This window comes from Canis aureus, chromosome 4, assembly GCF_053574225.1.
Source record: "Canis aureus isolate CA01 chromosome 4, VMU_Caureus_v.1.0, whole genome shotgun sequence".
Taxonomy (NCBI): Eukaryota; Metazoa; Chordata; class Mammalia; order Carnivora; family Canidae; genus Canis; species Canis aureus.
This window is the reverse complement of record NC_135614.1, coordinates 28,158,537-28,183,816: the sequence shown is the minus strand read 5'-3', so window position 1 is coordinate 28,183,816 and position 25,280 is coordinate 28,158,537. Positions and strand designations below refer to the sequence as shown.

At 38.2% G+C, this 25,280-nt stretch overlaps 1 protein-coding gene across 11 annotated transcripts in view; it reads right to left on the bottom strand.

Moving 5' to 3' along the window:
- LRMDA (leucine rich melanocyte differentiation associated) overlaps positions 1 to 25,280 on the bottom strand; it is a 1,018,367-nt gene that overhangs the window by 247,176 nt on the left and 745,911 nt on the right. For 5 of the 11 annotated variants that reach the window (XR_013377862.1, XM_077895121.1, XM_077895116.1 and 2 more), the window contains one exon: positions 23,215 to 23,295. The exons of the other annotated variants lie outside the window; for them this stretch is intronic. Coding sequence is in view for 4 of the 5 variants with exons in the window: in XM_077895121.1 (XP_077751247.1) it covers positions 23,215 to 23,295 (81 nt within the window). In the remaining variant the exon portion in view is untranslated. The remainder of the gene's footprint in view (positions 1 to 23,214; positions 23,296 to 25,280) is intronic. 11 annotated transcript variants of the gene reach the window in all.

Genomic DNA, 25,280 nt, shown 5'->3' with positions numbered 1-25,280 from the left:
GGGAAACTGAAGCCATGGATATAAGTCAACACAGTAAGATTCAGAAACTGGAATTTCATGAAAGAGACAGAGATGCTTCAGCAGAGGCACACACAACTCACTTCCACACAACGCTCTTGGTCACCACTATTTATACAGGGAAATCCACAAAATCCTATTCATTCTCATGAATGCTTTCAAGTCTAAAGAGAAGCAAACTTCATACAAGCATTCTTATCTCCTCTTTCTAAGTAATGAATTAAATAACTACTAAGAAAAACAAGTGAAATGCATAAGTCTAACAAGTGAGCAGACTCTCAGGGGTGTGTGAGGATTACAAGTCAGCACGCTGAATTGGAGAAGTGATCCAACTCCAAACGTAAACCTTAATGGAGGACATTTCACAGAATGTCAGGTAAGAGAATTGAGGCTGAGTTCTGACATAGGTCACACTACCCCTCAGCAGACGTAGTCTCCTCCGGAGCCATTTCTCAAGCAATAAAACATGGAATCCTTCTCAGACTGATCTCTGAGGGTAAAATAAAAAAACAAAAACTTTAACAACAACAAAAAAATTGGTTTTGGTAAAATGGAAAGATAATTAAGAAGCCGTCCATTGCAGGGCTGCCTGGGTGGCTCAGTCAGTTAAGCATCCAACTCTTGATTACAGCTAGATCATGATCTCAGGTTGATGAGATTGAGTCCCAAGTTGGACTCTGAGCTGAGTGTGGAACCTGCTTAAGATTCTCTCCCTCTCCCTGTCTCCCACCTTCCCCCAAACTCATGTGTACACACACTTTCTCACTGTCTCTAAAAGAAGAAGAAGAAGAAGAAAAAGAAGGAGGAGGAGGAGGAAGCCATCCACTGCATATTCTCAGGGTCACTCAAACATTATCAGAAGGAAAAGAAATAGCATGGCAAACATGCAGGTCTGCTGGAAAGTAATAACAACAAAACCAGGAAAGGGAAGACAGAAACATATCATGCAAAAGACAAAGAACCCAACATCTCAAGGACCAGGAAAAATATCATAATACTTCTAAGCTATAAAACAATTTAATGAGAACAAGACTTTAATAAAAGAGGGGCTCAACTGAATGCAATTCAACTGAATGACCATTTTGCCCACTATACCCTACTTCTCTCACTGATTACAAGTAAAAACTCTGCACAAAATACTTGATGATCCTAAGAAGTAAACAAAAGCAGGTACATTATGGAGAAGCTACTAGCCAACAAGTGAGTTCCTAGTTTTATTTCTCCTTTTTTTCTTGTGACTGCTCCCAACTGCAGGCCCCAATCACAGAGCCATGTGAAAGAGCAGCAATGTGGGAAACTAAATCTCTGCTTCCTAGTTCTACCTTCAATCTCTGAGCTAAAAATGTGAGAAAGGGGGTCCTTAAGAATTGGAAGGAGTAAAGGGAATTCCATGGTGCAGAGAGTGGAGAAGGATATCTTCCAATTCTGTATACAAACCCAAGTTTCTGGCTCACCTCTGAGTTCTGCACATGAAGGACATATCCAAAGCATTTTAGTAAGGCTCTGAGAACTTAACAAATATTGTATGTAAACACCACCCATGTTCCATACTAGCTCCTCAGTGGTCCATCCACAAAATGGATCATAGAGGATGGCAAAGGCCTCGGCAAGTGATCTGAGATTAGAACCCACACAAGACAGAGCAGAATCTGTGCTCTGAAAGTAGTGAGGCTGATGCCCTTCTAAAACCAAGAAAAATCGACATTGTTCTTAGGATTTTAACATAGCCCAATGTCAAAGAAATATAATGTTCAAAATGTCCAAGATACAATCCAAAAGTTAGTAAGTATACAAAGAAATAGGAAAATGTGTCCAATAATGAAGGGAAAAGACAATCAGTAGATATCAACTCAAGATGACCTAGTTGCTAGAATTACCAAATAACTACTTCAAAGCAGCTTTTAAAAACATGCCTCATGAAGTAAAGTTAAATACGACTGGAATAATGGAAAAGTCATTCTCAAGAGAAAAACAGAAAAGGTAGAAAATTCAGAAATTTTAGAACTGGGAAATGCACTTTGTGAAATAAAACACTCACTGGCTGGTATCAACAGCAGAATGGAGATAATGGAGGAAAATGCAGAAAACTTGAAGATAAATTAAAATAAATGATCCAAGCTGAAAAACAGAAAAAAATGGAAACAAAACAAAACAGCACAGAATCTCAAGAACCTATGGGACAATATCAAAAGGTCTAACATATGTACCATTAGAATAACATATATAAGGAAAAAAAGAGATTGTGCAGGAAACATACTTGAAAAAAATGTGCAAAAACTTACCAAATTTAGTGAAAATAAAGTTTAACATATTCAAGAATCTTGGCCAACCCCCAGAAAGATAAACTCAAAAATAATTTTTTGAATGAATTGAAAAAGAAAACCTAAGGAAATAAAACCGTATCATTAAGAACTAAAAAGCAATTTGGAAAGATGAAGGAATAGAAGGGCTACACTAAAAATCAAATTATTGATAGAAAAACAAAAGATTGAGATGATCACAGTAAATGCACATGAAAAAAGACAAATTAAAGGTCTTAGCTAATACTCATAGAAAATAAAGATGCTATTTGTATTCTTACAAAAAAAGGAAAAAACATATTCAAATATATTCTACAAAAAGTCCCTAAAATGAAAAAAAAATCTGTAGATCAAGAGAGCTTACCAGATGTCATGAAAATAATACATAAAATGGTCCACAGTAGCTTCATTAAGAATCTTAAAGGAGGGCAGCCCAGGTGGCCTAGCAGTTTAGTGTTGCTTTCAGCCCAGGGCATGATCCTGGAGACCCAGGATCAAGTCCCGCATCAGGCTCCCTGCATGGAGCCTGCTTCTCCCTCTGCCTGTGTCTCTGCCTCTCTCTCTCTCTCTCTCTCTCTCTCTCTCTCTCCCTCTGTGTGTGTGTGTGTCTCATGGATAAATAAATAAAATCTTAAAAAAAAGATCTTAAAGGAGCTACTGAAATTCAAGGGAACAAGCCTGTATAGACATCCAGGTAGAAGAATCACCTACAAGGAAGAAAAGTCAGGCCAGCTGCATACTCATCCAGAATCACATTTAATGCCAGGGGAAAAAAAATGAAGAAATATGTATGAACTTATTTTTTTTATTTTTATTTTTTATTTTTTTATTTTTATTTTTTTTTACTTATTTTTTAAAAACAACGTACATCCTAAAAATATTATACCCAACTCATATGTCATTCAAACATAACAGAAACACAGAACTTAAAGAATCCAGAAGTTGTATGCCCTTTACGAAAAAGAAAATAAACTGAGAAGAAAATCCAACCAATCAGAGTTTTTTTTTTTTTTTTCCAATCAGAGTTTAAATAAAAATTTAGGAATAAAAAAAAATCTGATAATGAGTCCTGAGTTCACTTAAATATAGAATCAATACTAAACAAATATGGAAAGCACTGTGACAAAGGTTAATACAATTGTCATTGACAATATAAAGATAACTAACAAAAATCAGAAGATATGGGGAGTGATAGGAGAATCTGTAATCTTCATCCTTCATGGTAGATAGTGATCTTGTCTAAAATTGACACATATGGTTAAAGAAATAATGACTGCTCCAATTTCAAAACATGCATACTCTCTTTTCCTCCCAGTAGCATACTTGTGAATCCTATTTTATGAAGGCAGGAGTGTTCCACTGTTTCTTCTTTCTTTCTGTACATAGTAAAGCTGCTCTCACAAGGATAAAATCTGTTCTAACTAAACAAGAACCATGGTGCTACATTCTAGCTAAACAAGATAACCATCTGGAAAGAAAACTTGGAATATACAAAGTTTTCTACCTGTTTTTGCAAAGACATGCAGGCATGCATGCAATATCCACCTCTCATGTGTGGTTCTGCATTACCTATTCCCAAGAAGTGGTTGTACTCCTATAGACCTGGTTGCTTCTATAATATCCCAACTGGCTTTCAAATGAATATATACAGATTGTGTGCCAGACCCATTATAGCCAGATGATCTAATCTGATGTTAGAAATGGCATTTCTCAACTCATTTATTTAATTCTTCCAATTTATATGCAATAAGTTTAGATAGGATTAACTAAAAAGAGGAAATATGTGCAACTATATTTCTCTTCCTGGTGTGCTTTAAGATTTTCATAAAAGACTCATATAATGACTTATTCTAACACCTAAAACTTGTGATTTTGAAATAGTTTATGATACACTATGAATGACTCAAATACCATTAAGACAGTAGATTTGGAATATCAAATGACAGTGATAAAAGTCTTCAAATGTTCAGCAATGTATATCTTGCTTTATCTGAAAAAAGTTCATAGAAATCCATAAAATATAAAAATATCTGAAGATAATAAAAATTACAACAATAGAAGTACTTGTTGGATGACTCTACTCTGCTAAGGGCCTAACATGGATCTTCTCATTTCATCCTGAAATGTCCCCATTAATGTCTTTTTCATATCCAGGGATATTTATGGGAAAAATACTGGAGGACATAGGGCATGGGACATGCTTCTGGAGAGAAGGTTGGAAGCCACCGTCAACCCCCACCTCCCATTTTGGAACAGACTGGAGCAAAATTTACACACCATGACTTTAAGTCCAAATTTGTATTTCTTAGAAAAATGCTACCATGGAGGTCTGTAACATGCACCCAAGTACAAGTTATGTGGAGATATGGCAAAGTTTATCAAAGTAATATACAAATAACAATCATATTTGTATCACCTACTTACGAATAATAAAGGCAACATACATTAAATAAATCCTGAATGAAATAGTTTGTGGTTGATGATTATAACAATTTCTTAATACAAATAATATGGTATTAATAACAATGAATGTCAGTTAAGTATGAGTTTTAAAACTTTAAATGCAATGGTTGTCAAGGCATAAATATTCCAAATATTTACATAAAATTTTGCAAAAGGCATCCTAGGAGGCAAAGGTTTTAGATCTAATGGTATACTCTAGCCCAAAATACTAAGTCCTTCCATGAAGCTAGATTAAGAACTTCTGGGAATATAAAAGATACATGTTGAGATATTTGAACTTGACAGCACAGGTCTCTCCCACACAAATAGTTTATATAGCACTGCATGGAATCCCCCACTAAGAACTATGCCCTAAAAGAAATATCCAACCCCACAGGAAAAAAAAAAAAAAAAAGTAGTCCTCTAAACTAGCATTTTCTGACAGGTATTCTGGAGAATAGGACTGCCCTGACAAAGGGTTCCTTGACTATGTTTGACAAATGCTGATATTCTTCAAAGTCTTTCATACGCTAATACATATTATTCATGTCCAAGGTGGAAATAGAATGTAAACCATTTCCCAAATCTTTTGGAGACAGAACCCCTTTTTCATAGCACACCCACAAGCATACATCTGACACAACCTGGAACACTGCTCCTCCTCATGGACCTTAGTTTCCAGGTTCCATGAAAAGCCATAGAAATTTGTAAACAAAGTAACCCTGAATGATACTGGTGAGAGCTATATCTCATACAAGTCCCACCCTGGCATGAAGGCGCTCGTCTTCCACTGCTGAGGATTAAAAGGTAGTGGACATATTGTGATCCTTTTCCCCTGGCCAAACCTTCTTGAACAAAAATCCTAGGGGCGGGGAGGCCCTGTGATTATTATACAGGATTCCTAAGACTATTATCTCAAGTGAAGTTAGGTAGTAATGATATGCTGTCTTCTCAGAGGGGTATAAAAGAAGACCAACGGTCCCTCCCTGTTCCTTCACGGGTCCCTCAGGCTGAGATGGAGAAGAGGGATGGATGGAGCCTCTAAGCATTTTAGTTTTTCTTACTGGATGACTCCAAAGGGAGGCCACATGTAAGTTAGGGGTCCCTTCTTTCACTCTGAATCAAGGTTCACTCTTCTGCTCCCCAAGATTAAGCCCCTATTTTGTACACTTCAAGCTGTGGTTCTCCTTTGGACATGCACTTATGGAATTAATCAGGCAAAAATAATTATAGTCCTGGGGCAAAATTACTTCCCAAAGTTCTGCTGACTTCACTTAGGTCTTCCTTTAGATTGTCCAATATCCATGTGATTGTGTATGCATCCAACACTAAGCAATGGTCAGGTCCTATTTTGTGTCGACTGAACCTATAATTCTGGCCAAAGTGAGATCACAGGCTGACCAATAGGAAAAGGATACAGAAGATCAATAAGGCTAAAGGAGAAACTAGTTATTTAATCACTGACATTGGGAGCATTCCTTTGCCATCAAGCAAAGAACTGGAAAGTTCAAAACTTCTATTTCAACATGGGAATTTTTATAAGGCAGGAACTCTTGGTTACATGTAGATCTCCAGAGAGATCATTCAAGAAGTCACTCTTGACTTGGCCTGGATAGCTCAGTGTTTAGCATTTGGACAAAGGACACGGGGCGGGGGGTGGGGGTGGGAGACAGTTACTCTTTCTTTGTGATTATTTCTACTGCACTTATCAAATCAATAAAAATAATTATTATTATTGATGGAGGCCTTACCACTGATTAACAGGGCAAGTTAATTGCTTCTGTGAGCTCACACAACTCTTAAGTGTATATCATGGCGTCCATAAAGAGCATGCAACTGTCCCCTCAGTTTTGTGGACAGGATGTGCAATGGCATTGATTTCATTAGAGCTTTTAGATTGCAACCTGCAGTCCTTCCTGAGCCATTCTCGGCTGGAGACTTCCTCTGTTCTTTTTTAATGCTGCTCTGAACTGGAACAAAGCAAGGTGTCCAGTGAGAAGCATTGAGTTGCATCACAGAGAGGATTCAAATGCCCATTATGAGGTAAGGCTCAAGTCACAGCAAAAGGAAAAGAGAACAGGCCATTAAAAAAAAAAAAAAAAAAAGCTGTAGGCAGTAAAATATTGATTCAGAGATACTGAAAACACCACAGTGTCCACACTCCTTGCCCTGGTCTGTACGATCTGAGCCCTGACAATCTCCTGACTTCCTAATATACCCTCTCTCGGTGTAGAATAATGCTTCAGCCACCCTGGGCTTCCTTCCTGGCTTTCTCATACAAGACACTCCTGCCTTGTGTCTCTGCACCTGCCTTTCCTCTACCTGGAATCTATGCTACCCCAAAATTTATTTTCATTGTGTAGGCTTCAGCTTAAATGTCCATTCCTCAGGATGGGATGATGGCCCTCCCTCAAGCTAGCTCTCTTCTGACCATCCTAGCTAACAGAGCCCCTCTTCCTATCGGGATGCTTTCCATTGCACCACAGGAATGCATTTTCTGTTACAAAGTATATGGTTTATTTGTTTGCATGTTTGCTGCCTGACTGTACCTATTAATATATTAACTTTATAAAAGCAGAGAGTGTTTTCCCTCTTCACTATTATATCCCCAGTGTCTGGGACAGGGCCTACATATAGTAGATGCTCTGTAAATATGGGCAGAAAAAAAATAATAATGGGTAGCAGACTGAGAGCATGGGAAGTCAACATCCACCTCAAGGCTACTCCTTCTGGCCCATTCCACATGGCAGTATTGGATAGTGTTCAGAGCCCACATCAGATAATGACATCTAGCCCGAGCTCTGTTGCTTACTGGCTGTGCAACCATGAGCAATTTATTAACCTGTCTGCACCTCAGTTTCTACCTCTATAAGTGGGTTTACAAAAAGGACCAATATCACATGGCTAGAATTTTTTTTAATGTATGCAAAGGGCTTAGAATAATTCAACTTGTAGTAAAAGCTTAAGAAATGTTGCTGCTGTTGCTGTGCCTGCTCTAATTAATCCTTGCCATACACCATGAAAAGTATCAGGAACCAGGGAAGCATAAGGGATATGCATCACTTTTTTAAAAAGTCCTAATCTAACAGTCTATTCGTCCAAGATATCTGCACATGTTCTCTTCCATCTCAGTATATTATGTAGTTGACAAGTTCAACAGCTGAGCAACCTCATCTTCTGGATAGACCAGTAAAGTTGCACTGTCCATATCTGCATAGCTCTGCCCCCTTTCTGGCATACTCATGAGTGGCCCTTATGAATAATTTGGTTGGAGAAAGCAAAGTTTGCATTGTTGAAAGCTATGGAAGACACTCTTAATTCAAATGGTATTAGGTTGGTGGATGAGGCAAATTGGAGCATGTAAAATTTATTGGACATCATAAAAGGGAAGCGGGGAGAGGGCCAAGGGGAGGGAGGGGGGTTCAGTTACTGCTGAATTGCCAGCATAATAACCTGCAGCACATCACAGTGTGCCACCCAGGCTAGGAAGCACTCTCTCTGATGATTGCTTTATGTCACCACTGATGCTACTGGCCCATCAACTATGACCCCAGGAGCAGCAAACCCCATCATAAGAAGGGGAGAAATGTAAATTTCAAAATAGATATATAAATATTCGGTGGCCTAGTGTTCCATTAGTCATTTATATTCCTGACTTTGGAATGCAAAAATGTAAATCCAGGGCCCTTCTGAAGTCAGAAGTCACACAGGGTTCATATAAAAATCTCTCTGACAAGGGCTAAGCTGTAGCTGGCAATAAAACCTATGGGGGCAATGAGCTCACTAAACATACTAAGAGAAAACAGGCTGAATATACTCCCCACCTCCCATGGTGGCGGGGAGAGAGGCTGACTGACTAATCAAGCCCATCCCACAATGTCAGAGATCTCCCTGATGCAATGGGGTCTAAGGACAGAGCTGATTTATTCACCAACAGGCTGACATCCCTGTAAGCAGAATGCTCCAAGGCTCATTCTCAGAGCTCTAGGGAACATGGCATTTTTTTCTGATTTACTGCCATTTTATCACCGCTAGAAATGGACATCGTGCAGATGCCCACAGTTCTAAATGAAGGTAAGTAATGTCCTTCATGCAGGCCCTCCTAATGTCCTCCTTTAAAATGAAATCATTAAGAGTTACATCAGATTGAGTTTGATCTGACATAATGAGGGTGAGGGGAAGCAAAGGGGAGTGAGTGGAAATACTGCAAAGCCCAAGAAATGAAAATCCCTTTGGTACAACCCCATGGAATAGAAGTATAACAGCATGTGCTAACCCTGTCACATTCCTGAACAAAAGAGAAGAAAGAAGCAGAGAACTCAAAAATGAGGGAGCAGGAGGGAAGGAGACGATGATCTATCCCAACCTTCTTAAGGCAGAGAGGAAACTAAGACATGGGAGACTATCTCAAGATCACAGAGGTGATTAAAGGCGATTTTGGCCCAGAACCTGAAACTTCTAATTAACTTCTGGTCCAGACCCTGGGCTATCACATTTCATATTTCATGGGGAGGGAGGTGTTCCACATTTATACTAGTGCTCACATAAAAGCCCACCCTCCAGGTTTGGCGGTTAGGGAAGTGTCGCACTTCATATTCTAGGCTGAGGTAAAGAAGATACTTTAGGAGCCATATAGTCAAATACGTGTAAGTCATTTCAATAGTAATAAACAGTATTTGTGTCAATGGACTTCATGGACATTACTTAGGACAAGATATGATAAGTACCCAAAGTAACATGAAAAAAAGAGAACTGACCTAAAGAAAAACATGAAGTAAACAACAGTTCTGGGGACCATAGATTGGGAGGTACCATTCTAGAAATATCCTCAACAGGTTTTCCAAGTTGATTGTGTCATATGAAACATTTGACACCAAACGGATTATTTCACTCACAAGAGCAACAGCCACGGATGGAACACATATGCTCAAGAATATTATGTACATGGTGGAATATTATTCAGCCATTCAGAGGAATGGAAGTCTAACACATGGTATGACATAGATGAGCCTTAAAAACACGATGCTAATAAAACCATCTGGATGTGAAAAGAAAAATACTGTATGATTCCACTCAATGAGGTATCTTCAATAGGAAAATTCATAGAGATATAAAGCAAAATAGAGGTTACCAGGTGCTCAGGGCAGGGAGAATGGGGAGTTACTGCTTAATAGAGAGCTTCTGTTGGGGTGATGAAAAAGTTTTCGAAATAGTCAGTGTTGATAGTTGTTCATCAATGCTGTAAATGTGCCTGATGTCACTAAATTGTACACTTAAAAATGGCTTAAAATGGCAAATTTCATGTTACTATGTTTTATAATTTCAAAAGTTAATAAGCAGATAAAACAGAAACAACCGACTTGTATACTTTAAATGTGTGAAATTATGTCATGTGTATCGTATCTCAATGAAGATGTTGGAAAAAGTAGACTATCATGCTGATGAAATTAAGAGCATTCTTAACCTAGAGAGAGGAGATTGTAAATAGTGAGCTATGAAGATGCTTATTCATTATGGGATGTCTTTCTATATCAAATCATGTGTTTCATCAAGTCCCTGATTCATCCCTAAAGAAGGAGGTGTGACCATCTTGGATTCATCTGAGAGAGGTTATTTAAAATTTGAACTTACCAAAACTTTGATGATGTGTCCCTCCTGTATCAGTGAGGAGCTACCTGGGAACTTCCAGACTATATTCATTTGGATCATTACCCAGAGATGGAATGTTCTCTGGAATCAAAATAAATTAATCTCTTATAATAGCTCTGGTTTTGAAATTCTAATGCATTGGGTTTGAAAAATCAAGTCTCCGATGGTCATCCACTCACTTTATAAAAAGATACTAGGGTATTTTCCAAAACTTACAAAAAATGTCACATTGTACCAAATAGAAAGTGAATAGTCACATTATACCAAATAGATGTTACTATTTCAAGGTCCAATATACCAAGTTATAAGTGAGGGCATAGTGTAGACTAGTTCATAAATATGGAATTTAATAAACAGACCTAAGCAGCTTTACCCTCTACTAATTTTAATTTTCCTGTACCCTGGTTTCTTAATCAGGAAAATGGAAATAATGTATATTTCCTCAAGCAGGTAGTATGAGAACTAAGTTAGGTAACATGATAAAGAGCACAATATTACTGGCAGATAGCAAATGTCCAGGAAATGGCATATACATACTTACAAACACAGACAAAATAACATAAAATCTAGAGAAAGAATTGCTGGTGAATAAAAAATTGTTAGTGTGCCTCTAGCAAGGACCAGGTAATCCTGTCCCTGAAAGAAGTATCCCATGAAGAAGCAAATATAAGTCTCTAGATTCTATCATTATAGGATGAAATACCCTGAAAAAAACATCCAATTACTGGAGTGTCTGGGAGGCTCAGTCAGTTAAGCAACTACCTTCAGTTCAGGCCATGATTCTGGGGTCCTGGAATTGAGCCCCATATTGGGATCCTTGCTCAGTGGGGAATCTGCTTCTCCCTCTCTCTCTCTGCTCTGCCCCCCCCCACACCCCACCAACTCATGCTCCTATACTCTCAAATAAATAAGATCTTTTAAAGAAAAACCCAACTAATTACCTTTGTTTTAAAAGACATTTACTAAAAAAAAAAGACAATTACTACTTCTAATACTAGTATTAACATTTGTTGAACACCTACTAGGTGCCAAGCATTTTGATACTTTTTGATTATCTTTATTGAATCTTTCCAACAACTCCATGAAGTAAGTACCCTTAGTATCACAATTCCAGATCAGTTAATCAAAGCTTAAAGAAGGTAGCCAGTGACCTGAAATCACACAGGGATTCAAGGTTAGTTCCAGGATTCAAAACCTAGGCAGTCTGACCTATAACCTTAACAACTCTGCCTCCATCCTTGCTCACTTAGAAATCTTGCAGATGATTAATGTACTTTACGAATTACACTGATACCAGAAAAAGGGGACCTTAGAAAACAGATGTGAACAATCTGGTACCTCCCTGACCACCATCCATCCCTCACTCAAAAGCAAATAACACATTAGTCTTCCGTTTGTAAGTCAGGTTCTGGATGAACTGATGAAGTCACCTCTAACGTGTGAATGAACTAATAATAACATCAAACCAACACACATGTAAAGCTGAAGATGTGACCCTTTACTCACAGTGATCAATGTCCAGTCACCTTGAGCCCAAAAGAGCCTGATGGGTGTCCTCTGGCCTCCCCTCCCCCATAATCTGCTTTTAAGTACAAACACGAGGCTCCACAGGAGCCCTTCCATGTGTTCACTATAGACATTCAAAGCTCCTGCCCATGTAGAAAGTGAGAAGTACTTTCTGGGAATGGACCTACAGTTGGAGAAGAGCTTGCACCCTGGGAGTGCTCCTAGGATAGAGGAAGCAGACGCTGGCACAGTGAGGGGAAGCAATTTTGTTAATCAGGGGTTAATGATGCTTGACGAAATCAGAGCCCAAGATTGATTTTGGAAGTCCTCTTCTTTGAAGCCTGATAGATGGAAGAACAATTATAAAAGTATTGCCCTCAAATAAAGAACTCCGCACTACTCAACCTTTCTTTTGGAACTGGGAGATTTCTCCACAGAAACATGAACAGGGAAGAGCTAAGGGTGAGGAAAGACATAAATAGGACTGGATCAGCAATTTCCCCACTTCTGCTTCCTACCACACATAAACACACACACTCACACACACACTCACCTCTCTGCGGGTCCCGGAGGTCATGAGGATCAAATATAAATTTTGAAAGTTTGCAAAGGGGGAATCCATTTCAAGTGACTTAAAGGATAACTGTCACTGGAATTAATATGGTTGGAATGTTTAAAATTGCCACAGGTTCCTTCACTTTTGAAAGGTGTCAGTTTCCTGTCTTAGAAGTTGAATGTCTGTCTGTGATACCACAATGAAGGGTTATGCTGTCACAGGCTGTTCAGGGCCAAGAAAAGCTTATTTAATTTACCGAACTGCACACAGAAATTGGGAAGGATGAGTCCAAAAGGTTAGATGTGGGTCATGATTCTTATCTCTCACCATTTCCTATATTATTACAGTGTCCCATTAATTTTCCTTTCCATATCTGAAACATGTCTTGAAAATAAGTTTTATGTTTTTTCACTGTATCCCTTTCTCTTCATTACTCACAAGACTCCTCTCCCAAAGAACAAAAACAGACCAGATATAAGGAACAAGAATCTACACCTCACTCTGATGGGGCACAGCTTCTGCAACTGAAGCATCTGAAGTGCTGAATTGCCACCCAGGATGACATCAGGAGAAGCAACCAAGTTGATTCAAATCTTTATAGCTACATTCCTCCAACTAAAATGACCATCCCACCTGTAAATGAAAAACACATTTCAACAGGCTTCCCTCCAGCATTCAAGGTAAATGTACATCCACATCACTGCTAAAAGGGTAACAAAGGATGAATGAATCAAATTCTCAGATTTCCTTTAGAGTAAACTGGCCCCATCCAAATGCTGGTAAGAAGTTCAGCTCTTGCAAGATGACCTGCCAGTGAGTTATGATGACAGCATATCCATCATTATGATGAGAGATGAATCTGAGATGGCCCCAGAGAGCTTTCCATTCTTTTTAAACCTGTGGGAGGCATCAGAGTCCATAGTGGTTTTGCCACTATAACAAAGAAGGGGCTCTGAGTTTACAATGTTAACTATCTCAGGGTCACATGTTACCGAAATCCACCTACCTCCCTCTTTGGACATTTATGCCCTATGTGTTATTCTTCTACTTGAGCACACAATCGCCATGTAGCCCACAGCAAGTGTGTACCACCTAACAGGTGCCATGCTGGGTGCGGGGTATTCAGGAATCCAAAAGGCACAGTTGCTGCCTGGGATTACAGTCTAGTAGAGGTGAAAACCCTGACCATATGTGAGACAAGTTACACAGAAACTTGAGCAATGTGTTATGAAAGAATGCGTTATTGATGCCTAAAAGGCAAAAAGATAAAGTGACCATTACATGAACCTGGGGAAACAATGCCTCAGCAGAAGCAGCCCTGAATTTAAGCAACGGATCAACTCCATTTCTCAAACTGGAGTGTTTTCATTCTGTTTTTAATTTGAATTCCACGATACTTTTAAACGATTCTTTGCAAAAAGCATAAAAAGGAGAAAGACTAAGATAAATCAAGGGCCATGAAAAACTACTGCTTTTGGAAGTTCCTTTTTGAGTCCCAGATTATAATAAAACAAATTGAAACATTCATTAGAAATGAGCTTGCCTTGAAATCAACTTCATAGAGAGGGAAAGATGACCTCAGAGGTATACTCCTTAGTCAAGATCAGTCATTCAAAGTTTAAAAGGCACCCTTCAAAGGAATGACATGTGAGGTTTTTGGTGTTTTGTTTTGTTTTGTTTTGTTTTTTTCCAGTTCTGAAAAGGAGTTGAGAAATGGCCACAAAGAAGACTTCCCAAAATGTTAACAGTAACATATTTCATAAAATTCCACAAAAATGATGCTACTTTTTTATGAGGGATTTTGTTAGGTCACATTTTTATATTCTGTAGAGATGATGGAATGGGTTTCAAGGATTTAGGGAAGGACAAATGGCAGCAAGAGTGTGCCAGGTGAAGTAAGGCACACGGCAGGGCCAGCTTTGCCAAGGAAGGGTCTCAAATCTCACTGGCTGACACTATTTCTTCCAGTAAACTTGTTGGAAAGCATCAACTTGTCAAGGGGATTCTCCTTGGAGGGAGAACTGAGGACCAGCGGAATTAAAGGACCAAAAGTTTTGGATTTGGAAGCCTGGGAAACAATCCACAAAGAAGAGGTCAGTGCACAGCCCCTGGCCAAGGGCTAAGTAAGTCACACAGAGCAGAGGAATGACCAAGGACCATTCAGGGAAGGTGTAGGGGCCAAAATCACATATGTGCCAGAAGAGTTCGTTGAGATCAGTTGCCCGAATCATGCACTTGATAGATAATGAAACTGAGGCCCAGTAAAGGGAAAGGATTTATCAACTCCACTCTGTGGCAGAGCCAGAACCTAACTCTGAATACTGGTAAGTGTGCTTTCCATCACCCCACTCAGCCTCCTTCACTGAGAATCACCCACAAATGATAAAGCACATCAATGAGAAGCTGCTAGCAGGAGTGGAGCTCTTTGGGAGCATGAGGCTGGCTTAAGTGAATATTGGTGATGGGGATTTCCATCACTGAGAACCCAAGCAATTCCTGACTCTAAGAGGCAGGCATCTGGAGTTCACTTTCTAATTCTACAGCCAAAATTTGTGTTCTCCAAAATTTGTCATCCCCAACAACTCTGTAAATCTATGTACACTGCTTAAATGTTATCCTAAATTTCTGGGGATTTTTTGTTTTGTTTTGTTTGTTTTTGCTTCTCTTTGGTCATAGTTCAGTAATCGTGCTCAGGTGGCACATCAGTACTTTTACATGATGGGTTCATCATACAAAGATGCTATCTGCCTTTGTAAATTTGTTATAAAAATATTTTTAGGGCAGCCTGGGTGGCTCAGTGGTTTAGCGCGGCCTTCAGCCCAGGGCCTGATCCTGGAGACCTGGGATTGAGTTCCACATCAGGTAACCTGCATGGAGCCTGCTTCCCCCTCTGCCTGTCTCTCTCTCTCTCTCTGTCTCTCATGAATAAATAAAATCTTTAAAAAATAATAATAGTAAATAAATAAATAAATAAATAAATAAATAAATAAATAAAAATATTTGTAACATACGACTTTGAAAAAATATGCAACACAAATATTTACAGCTCACCTTATAGGCCTATTATAGAAAGTATTTGTGTTGTTTTTTCAAGGCTTATGAGAAGCAAGTTCAAACAACCACAATAAACCTAAGGAGGCAAGCCAAAATCTAATTTTCTCCTTGAAGCTGTGACTTAAGCACATCAATGTACTCAAAGGCTCCCGGTTTTGACTGCACAGCATTCATTCATTCTTCTCCTGGTGACAACCGATAATGGTTTTCTTTGGAGAACCAATACTTCTTATCTTAAAATTCATGTGGTTCAGATGGAACTGACCCCATCTCCTGGTACAAGATATGGGCCAGATCCTGGTAATTGGTTCATGGATTGGAATACAACTCAAATTCAGCCAGTGAAAGTCAATCTTGCAATTTTGTTTGAACCACTGGGAAAGAGCTTTCTTTTGAATGAGGTAGCTAATTTGCCAGATCAATCCTTTAGCTGATATTGGCTATCTTACCAAAACTTGTTAAAAACAAACCAGAAGACCTTGCCAAACTACATAGGGAAGCAGAAATGAGATGAGAGAGAGAAATTACTGATAAAGCTATCTGAACCTGAACCTACTATAATCCTGCAGGTACGTGGTAGACAATTCATACAAATGACTATAATAATTCCTTTTATCCCTATATATACTCTACAAAATAACCCTACCACTCCTCCAAGAGGTAGAATCTATTTCTTCACCCTAGAATATAAGTTTGGCCATGCAACTTGTTTAGAAAATGAGTTAAAAACAAATGTAATCTAAGTAAATGCTTGAAGATACTTGAGCAGTGCAGTTGTACTCTCTTATTAGGGGAACCTTTCGGCCACTAACAAAGAAGCCCAGGCTAGCTAGCTTCTTAGAAGAAAACCACATGGAGAGCTATTCCAACCATCAAGCTGATGCTCTAGACAGTGAGGCTATCCACCCTGGCAAAGGCAGCCCAGAAAGAACCACTAGCCAACCCAAGGACTGTGATCTAATAAATTACTTTCATTTTAAGCCATTCAGTTTTATGTTGGTTTATTACAAAGCAAAAGTGAATTGATAGAACATTAAATTACATACTTTTTTCCTTCTGCTATTAGAACTGAGTTTTTATCATTTATAACCAAAAAAATACAAGTACTTAGTGCCACATCTAGCATATTTGACATCCAGAGCAGTTAACAGTTAACATCCATTCTCTTAATAAAAAAAAAAAAAAATTCAGTTATAATCCCACAATAATCAATAATAATCTTCTTACTTTGTTTTTTGGTCTTAAAATAAATAATAATTCAAAAGAAAAAAATTTGGTCTTAAAATAAATAATAATTCAAAAGAAAAAAATTATAATTTTAAAAATATAATTCAAAAGAAAAAAATTATAATTTTAAAAATATAATTCAAAAGAAAAAAATTATAAATATAATTCAAATACTTTTAAAAATTTCATGAATGAACAAAGATTTATTTTAAGACCAAAAATTTGGTCTTAAAATAAATAATAATTCAAAAGAAAAAAATTATAATTTTAAAAATATAATTCAAAAGAAAAAAATTATAATTTTAAAAATATAATTCAAAAGAAAAAAATTATAAATATAATTCAAATACTTTTAAAAATTTCATGAATGAACAAAGTAAAATAGTACACCTCATGGTTTGCCCTATGTTTTAGTGTTTTCAATGTTAAATACATACAGATGCTCCAAATGGTTTCAGAGAATTACAAAATTGAAATACTTCAAGACCTGTTTCTTTAACTTTCAATCATTGAACTATGGCTGTCGATTTCAAAACCATTGTTTAAATGCAGGAAAATGTACTACTAGGGTTTCGAAGATAATGACCACCCAAAATAATCTCCAATGATACCAAACCACTACAAATTTGCTCTCAAATATGTGTAGCTGAGTTCACAGATACTGGGGCTACCTGTGTAGCTAGGAGTTCTCCAACTAGAATACAATATGTAGTAAAAGATAATTTTTAAGGGTATTAACTTAAAGTGTATGTATTGATTATTAAAATATAATAGAACTCACAGGAATTATTTAGAAGTTGCACTGAAAAAGTATTTTTTAATTTTTTTTTCCAGAAAGGAGTATTTTATCACTTTAATTTGCTCAAATTGCCAGCATATGGTGATAACAAAGTACAGACTAAGTTTTAGTTGGTTTTGCTTTTGTTTTAAAAACTCTAAAAACAACACTCACTGCCCTACCCTTCATACTGCACTGCAAAGAGCACTGTTAATAAACGTTATTAATGTTGAGAACTATACATAAAAATAGAAATTCTACAAAGGACCCTGACTGAAATAAACCAGAAGTATTGAATGAGTATGCTTGCATGCAGGAGGAAATTGCCAGGGACAGACCTAATGATTTCAATATTGACCTAAAATTTCCAAATTTTCTAGGAAGAGAAATTAAGATAATTGATGGCTCTGAGCCTTTCGGCACTGTGATGAGATAGAACTGACATTTCATTGGAAGAAAAAGTAATTAAAAAGCTTGCACCGTGATACTGTGTTTCAGTTTATAGTAAAATCCCTTCCTAATTCCAGAAAATCTTTAAGGTTCCTGGATCAAGATAAACCAACAAACAATATCCCATTATCTAATTAATTTTCAATTAATCAAATACCCACTTTAGGGTGAATTTCCTCTATCAGGAATCATGTAAAACTCCAGCTTTTCTTGGAAGATCTAAAGAAATAACGCAATGAGTAATACAAAATACAACTGTAAAGATGTAACTGATCACATGATGCCATTGATCTATATTAACCTATTCTCATTGACTGTACATCTGACTTGACTACATATTTTATTCATTTGCTTTATAGCTGGTCAGTTGTATCTTAGTAAATCCAATACCCTTCAAACTGAAACATATTTTATTCCCTCCAATATGCGCCTTTCTGCTACATTTTATTCTGTTTGGTATACTTCCTAATCAATTCTTTTCCGAGCTTCATTTCTTTTGGCACAATGTATCCATTGTTAGGATTTATTTCTTTCAAAATGATTTAAATCTATTTTGCCTGATGCTGCCTTCAAGCTACTGTATGCCCTATCCATTTCCCCACCAGTCCCATCCACTGGGCACATGTGATCTGGTTCATACTCCATCTTCTTGGTTGAGAAGAGATGTACTTTCCTAACTCAGTCTAATGTGAAATCTTGCTTGCTTTTTATCTCTCCTGGCAATGGTTGCAGATAGAATAATGAGAGTGATGCGTAGCAATGTGTAGAAATATCAGCATATTTTAGGTACTCAATGCTGAGATGGGTGACTATAGGCTCCTAGTATCCTCAGGGGCCTGAAGTCTTCTCTCTGAAGGGATGCTTCTGAAATTCTAGGTATTATTGCCAACAGATACAAAACAGTACTGCAAGAGCCAAGCTCTCTCTTGTAAATCCCTGTTGATTTAAAGAACAGCTGAAGTTGCCACCTTTGGTAGTATTAATTAGGAGTCACTTTTACTTTGGGTTGGCCCTGGACTGTATGTCATAAGATTTCAAAAGTTCATTTTGCACAGTCAAATTATTTTATTATTCATAGAGAAAAAACAAAAAGCAATAGAAAGACATGGTATTTTAATGACCTTTTTGGTGTTTGCCCTCTAACTAAAATGGCTAGAAAAGGTCTGAGGGAGAAGCTTCTAGACGGTAAGGCTGAAAAGGTCCATGGAAGGTAAAAGTTAAGAGGACCTAGGAAGCCTATCTAAGGGTTTATGGCCATATCCCAGATGCAAGAGGTCCCAGAAAGTTTCCAAAGAGAGGTGTTGACATGATAGAAGTACACTGTTCCTACTGAAAAAGGTTGTAACTTCCTAAAATAAAATGAACTTGAAATAAATTCACGATGGCAGGTGACCATGCATGCCCAGAATGTGACAATACTAGAGTACACCTTGTTCAAAAGAAAAGTATTTCTAATGGAAAGGAAAGAGAAGAGAAGGTCAGGAGAGACAGGGAAGTCTTCTTTGGAAACCAGGAAAATGAAACAGGAATTCATTTAGTGAGCATACTAAAAACGTAATAACATTACAAAAGATAGCTTATAGAGCATAACAAATTCTGTAAGGATTAAACATACAAAATACAAAGACTGGTAGTATGGAAGATAAGAGATCCCTCAGAGAAAGTGACCATGCCTAATTGAAGTTAATGACAAAGAAATTTGAGGACATAAACATAAAAATACCCTTGATTTAATGAGCACCTTTTATTTATCAGAGAAAATAAAAATAGTATTTCCATATTGACTCTAATAGGGCATGAAACTAGAGAAGGAAGGATGTCACTAAAAATAAATTTCTGGGTATATAATTAATGAAAATTGACAACAAAGAAGGTTGGACAAGCAGGAAGAATGAGGACACAGCCAAAGAAATCAAAACAATATGACTACATGGGAGACATTCTGATGAACTCAGATTTTAAGAAGTCACTTAAAAAAGCAATGCTCAAAGGAAGAAAACAAGTCTACTCTTGGGAAAGCAGACTAAAAAAAAAAAAAAAAGAAAGAAAGAAAGAAAGAAAAAGGAACCTCAAATGCCAGAGAGAAGGCACAATTAATAAGGTCTTGTTTGTTGTTATTTTCTCCATCATGAAATTATATCTTCAAGTTGGAAATATGAGTGAAGATATAAAAAAGAAAACAGAGATAAAGAAAAGAAGGAAGCCCTTGAAGAGCTTATGAGAAGCATAAAAAGCTACATCTCTAGACCTAGACAAAAAAGTATTTTATTTTATAACAACAACAAAAAATTCTTATAGATCTGATCGTGGAAATCTTTATAACATTCCAAAACTCAAGGTGGGGGGGTGGAGGGAAGCAGATTCAGACAAATCTCTTTTTTTTTTTCAGGAGAAAGGGGAGAGTTAGATTCCCACCAAAAATATAAAAGATCATATTAAATGTAGGATATGTGAGCACTTGGAAAAGACAGTAACAACTCCTAAGAGCCACTGACTTTTCACCTAGGATGACCCAGGCCAAATCAGCCTCTTCCCCAGACCGACTGACTGACTTTCTTTCTTTCTTTCTTTCTTTCTTTCTTTCTTTCTTTCTTTCTTTTTTTCTTTCTATCTTTTCAAAACAGCTATTAAACAGGTAGATCTATGAGAACATAGACATAATACATTGATTCCAACAAAACATCTCACAAAAATTCTCGTGATACTGCTCTGCCAAAAAAAGAAATAAATTAAAATTAAAAAAGAAGAAAGTAAGAAAGAAAAAAAGAGATTCTAATCAATTTATAGCAGATCAACTACATATACCAAAAAAACTGTTCTTTCAATCAATGCCACCGAGAACAGAGTTTCCTCCAGCCTTGCCACTGTATCCCATCCTTGCATCCAGCTTGTTGAATAAAACCTAGAAATCTAAGTTCTAACCAAGGACAAATAAAACAAGAGGCAGCAAATGCCACCATTTACGTCTGAAAACCCAGCTTCCCAAGTAAGGGACGGGAGAGTTTTTCTGGGCAGTAGCTTATGTAAGAATAAAAGCCCAGCGGGTACTGGTTGACTCCGAGCTCTATTGTAGTAACACGCAGCAGATGCTCTGCGTCCCTGGAAGCCCTCCAGGCAACACTACTCAACTATCTGCATATCCTGGGTGAGATGTGGGACAAAACATTTTTTTCCAACCCTAAGATCCCTGGACTCTAAAATGAATATGAATCCCTGCCTGCCTGGTGTCCTGTATTATTATTCCTAAATAACTGCAAAGGGGGAAATCACACACACACACACAAAAAAAAAGTGATTAAAACATTTTCTAAAGCCACTGATTTTATATACAAAAGTCATTCTGATATTTGTTCTAATTACCAGAATGCTCTGGCCCTCCAATAACTAGTTGCAAGGACACACATCCCAGCTGACCAAACCACGAGTCTAAGACAGGCAGAAAAACCCAACGTCTCCCTACCACGACAAAAGCAACTGGAATTGCCAAATCCGATATACAAAACATTTAATTTATAACAGTTAAAACCTGGCCTCTGACCAAGTCCAAAAGAACTATGTCTTATTTCACTCGCTCTTGAATATGTCTCTTTCAGAGATAAATGACTCTGCTCTTTGCCAGTTCTCTCCTCTGTTTGGTGTTTTGTTTAGCTGCGCTTGTGACAAGCCAAGAGTTGATGCATCTGCTTGAATGTGTAATTTACCTCTCTGGTCAGCTTCGCTTTTTTTTCCTTGACAATATTATGTCAAACAATCACATCACAACTGGCTCTGATCTCTTTGTTGTTAGCTAATAAATTAGAGAGTATTTATTATCTGCAATCCTTTTTTCCTCTTTTAATGGTGACACATTTGTGGTGAATTACAGGGCAGCTTTATAAACTAGGCTCTGGGCCAGTCTCAGGCCCTGCGTCCATGTGAACGTTCCCTCTGCCGGTTGGCCTCCCGGACGGGTGGTAAATCAAGGCAGCTGTCACAGCCGCGAAGTTAGTGTGCGTCATCGGGGAGAGCAGGAAGCGTTGGGGGTATAATTCTGTCCATCACACTAATATGTTATATCAGTAGCTTTGTAATCTTCTGCTATAACTTATGGGAAGTGACACCTAAGAATTCACTTTGAAGGCAACGTGCTCTTCAGACTTTAAGCCAAAACAGACCCGATTCGCAGCAACCGTCCCTCTGTTTACATGAGTGGGTTTCTCCTGCCAGGGAGTCGGGTCCCTATCAGTGTGGCAGGATTTTACACATTCCACCACCGGCTGAACTCTGTTTACAGCCCTCGTGGCAGGATTTGTAAACTTTTCAAACAGGATTTCTTCTCTTCTCTTGGTTAGCCTGGCCTTAACCTCCAGTAGCCGGAGAGATAAATATGCTCCCTGAATGTTCTCATGACAAAGTGAATCTCTGACAGATGGGAACGCACGGGTGACCCATTTCCTTGTCCGTTCCCCTCCGACCTTTGCCTTGACAAATGCAGGAAATGCCCGCAGAAGACAGAAGGCCGGGCTCACACGGTCGGATGGCAGCATCAGCTTCTGTGGGTGTTCCTGCAACCGTCCATGGGATACCCACAGAAGCCAGGGCACACAGCCTTCAATGGACAGCGTACTTTCCAAGGCACGACAGCAGAGTGACCAGACTCACATCCTGTGTCCTCTAAAAAGGATGCCTTACTTCCCGGGATGTGCTACTGGATTGTCCCTACTGGATTGTCCCTGGCTGGGTTCTCAGCAGGCCAATGAGAGAAGCCCTTTGGGGAAGATTAAGTAGTTGTGAGCTGCCATCTGATGGAAAAGAAATCTGCAAGAACTGTTCAAAGGAGCTCTTCCTCCCCCAGGCACAAAGCTAAATATGCACAGTAAAGAAATTTGAAAAATGCCTGTCCTTGCCATCCCCAATACCCCTTTGATTGATAGCAGAGAGGGCTCGCTATGATAATTTCCCTTTGACAGGTCCCAGGCATAAATCCCACAGAGTTGTTGCTCTGGTTTGACAACCTTCCGAGGGCTCCAGTTAGGAACAGGAAACAGGCCTCTATTTTTCACCCTCAATGCTCCTTCAGGTGCAAAGAAAAGACCGTATGGAAAAAATAAATCCTTATCTGAGGGGGAAACCAAATTCAAAGCAGTTTTAATACTTATTCATCAGAAAGAATGTCCAACAGGGGAAGACGTGACCTCGGTCCTACTTCTTCAAACTTACATTTAAATCTTCCAAGTAAGAGATTTGAAACCTACCCGAGACGAGAAATTGGTACTCCTTTCCCATTCACATCTTGGTTTTACAAAGTTGTATTCGTTTTTAACTTCAAGGTCAGCCTAGAAAAGTACCATAATATTTTCTAAAAGTCATTGCTTAAAAGTAAAAATGCATTTATGTAGTAACAACCATGATTTACTACCATTTACGGAGAGCTTACGATGGGCCAGACTTTATAACTCTTCATGTCCTCTTAATCCTCACAACTACCTGGCAATTAATAGGGATGCAATTTTAAAAAGAGGCCAAGCCATGGATTTTTTTTTTCAGCATTCATCTTTCAGACATCTTTCATGAAATGTCAGGAGTATTTGGGGATCAGTGCATCGTCACCCAGCCATCTCCCCGACCAAGGATCTGGAAAGGTGGCTAAGCACTGAGAAGCCTAGTCACAGAAATCATATTTAACTGGGTTGAATCAAGAAGAATCTGTGGCATGTTAACTATATTGAAATTTAAAATAAAATTAAAATTAATTAAATTTTTAAAAAATTCAAAAGAAGAAGAAGGATCCGTGGCTTCCCCTAGGTTAGCTAGGAAATTAAATTAACCAGGACACATTCTCCATGCATTTTAGTTGATCCCATCTAGAAATGCATTATTGTGACTATTAAAATTATTAAAGGGTCAAATGCAGGCAGGTATCTGAAAAGAAGGAGCATTTCCATGTCCTTAAAATTTTCAGAAGTACAAGATTTCCCTTTCAATTCTCTATCTCTTTAGAATGTGAGAAATAGTTTTCTCTTGGCTCTAAGGTCCAGTGAGAGGATCCACACAGCTCTCATGCCCTAAGAGCATATTCCTCCTTCGATCCGACCACCCTGCCAGGGCGTGGATAACTGAGTGCCATCCAAGTTTTGCAGAAAGTCTGCACTATTGAGAGGTGCCACCAACAGGGAAGGAAGGATCCAGTATTGTTACTCACTGTAAAAACTGAGCCTTTAACTTAACAGGACTCTAATCCATGGACTTCACCCCCAGGCCACAGAATTAGGCCCTTTTTTCTTGGGGTCAATATTTTATGACTATACCCATTTTGTGGAGGAATTACCCGCTGCCCAAGGAATTCTAATAATTGGTACATGGGTCAGCCACAAAAAGTCAGTGGAGAAAATGAGAATAGAAAAGAGCAAGCTGCTCATAAAAGTGGAAGTAATATATGAGTTTTTCTAAGTCATAAAACAGCTTGAACAAATTTCAAGGAAAAGAAACTTACTAAATAATTCTCTCTCACTCCATTGCCCCTCTAAATACAAAACAGGATGTGCTTCCTTGTAAATGTCTATAAATTTGGGGGGAGGAAAACAAATCTGATCTTGTGTACAGAGCTCTAGGCTGCAAAGAACATGGTTGGGTTTCTGTTTCCCTTAGAGGAAGATGCCAGAACAGCATTTTCCCATCAACTGTTGATAAGAAAGGCATTTAGCATTTCATTTGATGGGCCTGTTGTGAGTGGGTGGTATGACATGATAAATTATGGCCAATGTCATATTAAAAATTATAGGCCCATCTGCACATGCTCACTCTGTTCTTAAGCTAATGATACGCTATCCTGTGCAAAGCCTTCAGCTGTGGCAGATGTTAGAATGATGTTCTTCTCCCAGGATAGCTTTAGAAAATAGAAATCCCAAAGGTTTAGAGAAGCGATAGCCATCTTTCTAGCCCATAAGCAAAAACTGAACCAAACCCCTACTTTCTGCAAATTCAGTCCTGTTTAGATCTGATTCCCACCTTGATTCAGGTCCTTCTCTGAAGGATTCAATCTACTTCTCTGTGATTAGCATAAGAAATTGAGTGAGGAAGACATTTTAAAATTAGGAGACAATCTCCTCTGCTTGAAACCAAAGAAGCATCTCTTGGAGCATAAAAGACATCTTCAGGACTGTGAAAAGGGCACTTGGTCTTGAAGGAGAGGAGGCTGGGGTAGAGTAAAGTATTGCCTACATATACAGGGAAGTCTGAAAACATGTGACATGAAAGCAGCAATTCCTATACTGGGGTATCTCACACTTTGTGCTATTTAATATTTTAGAGCAGACAATTC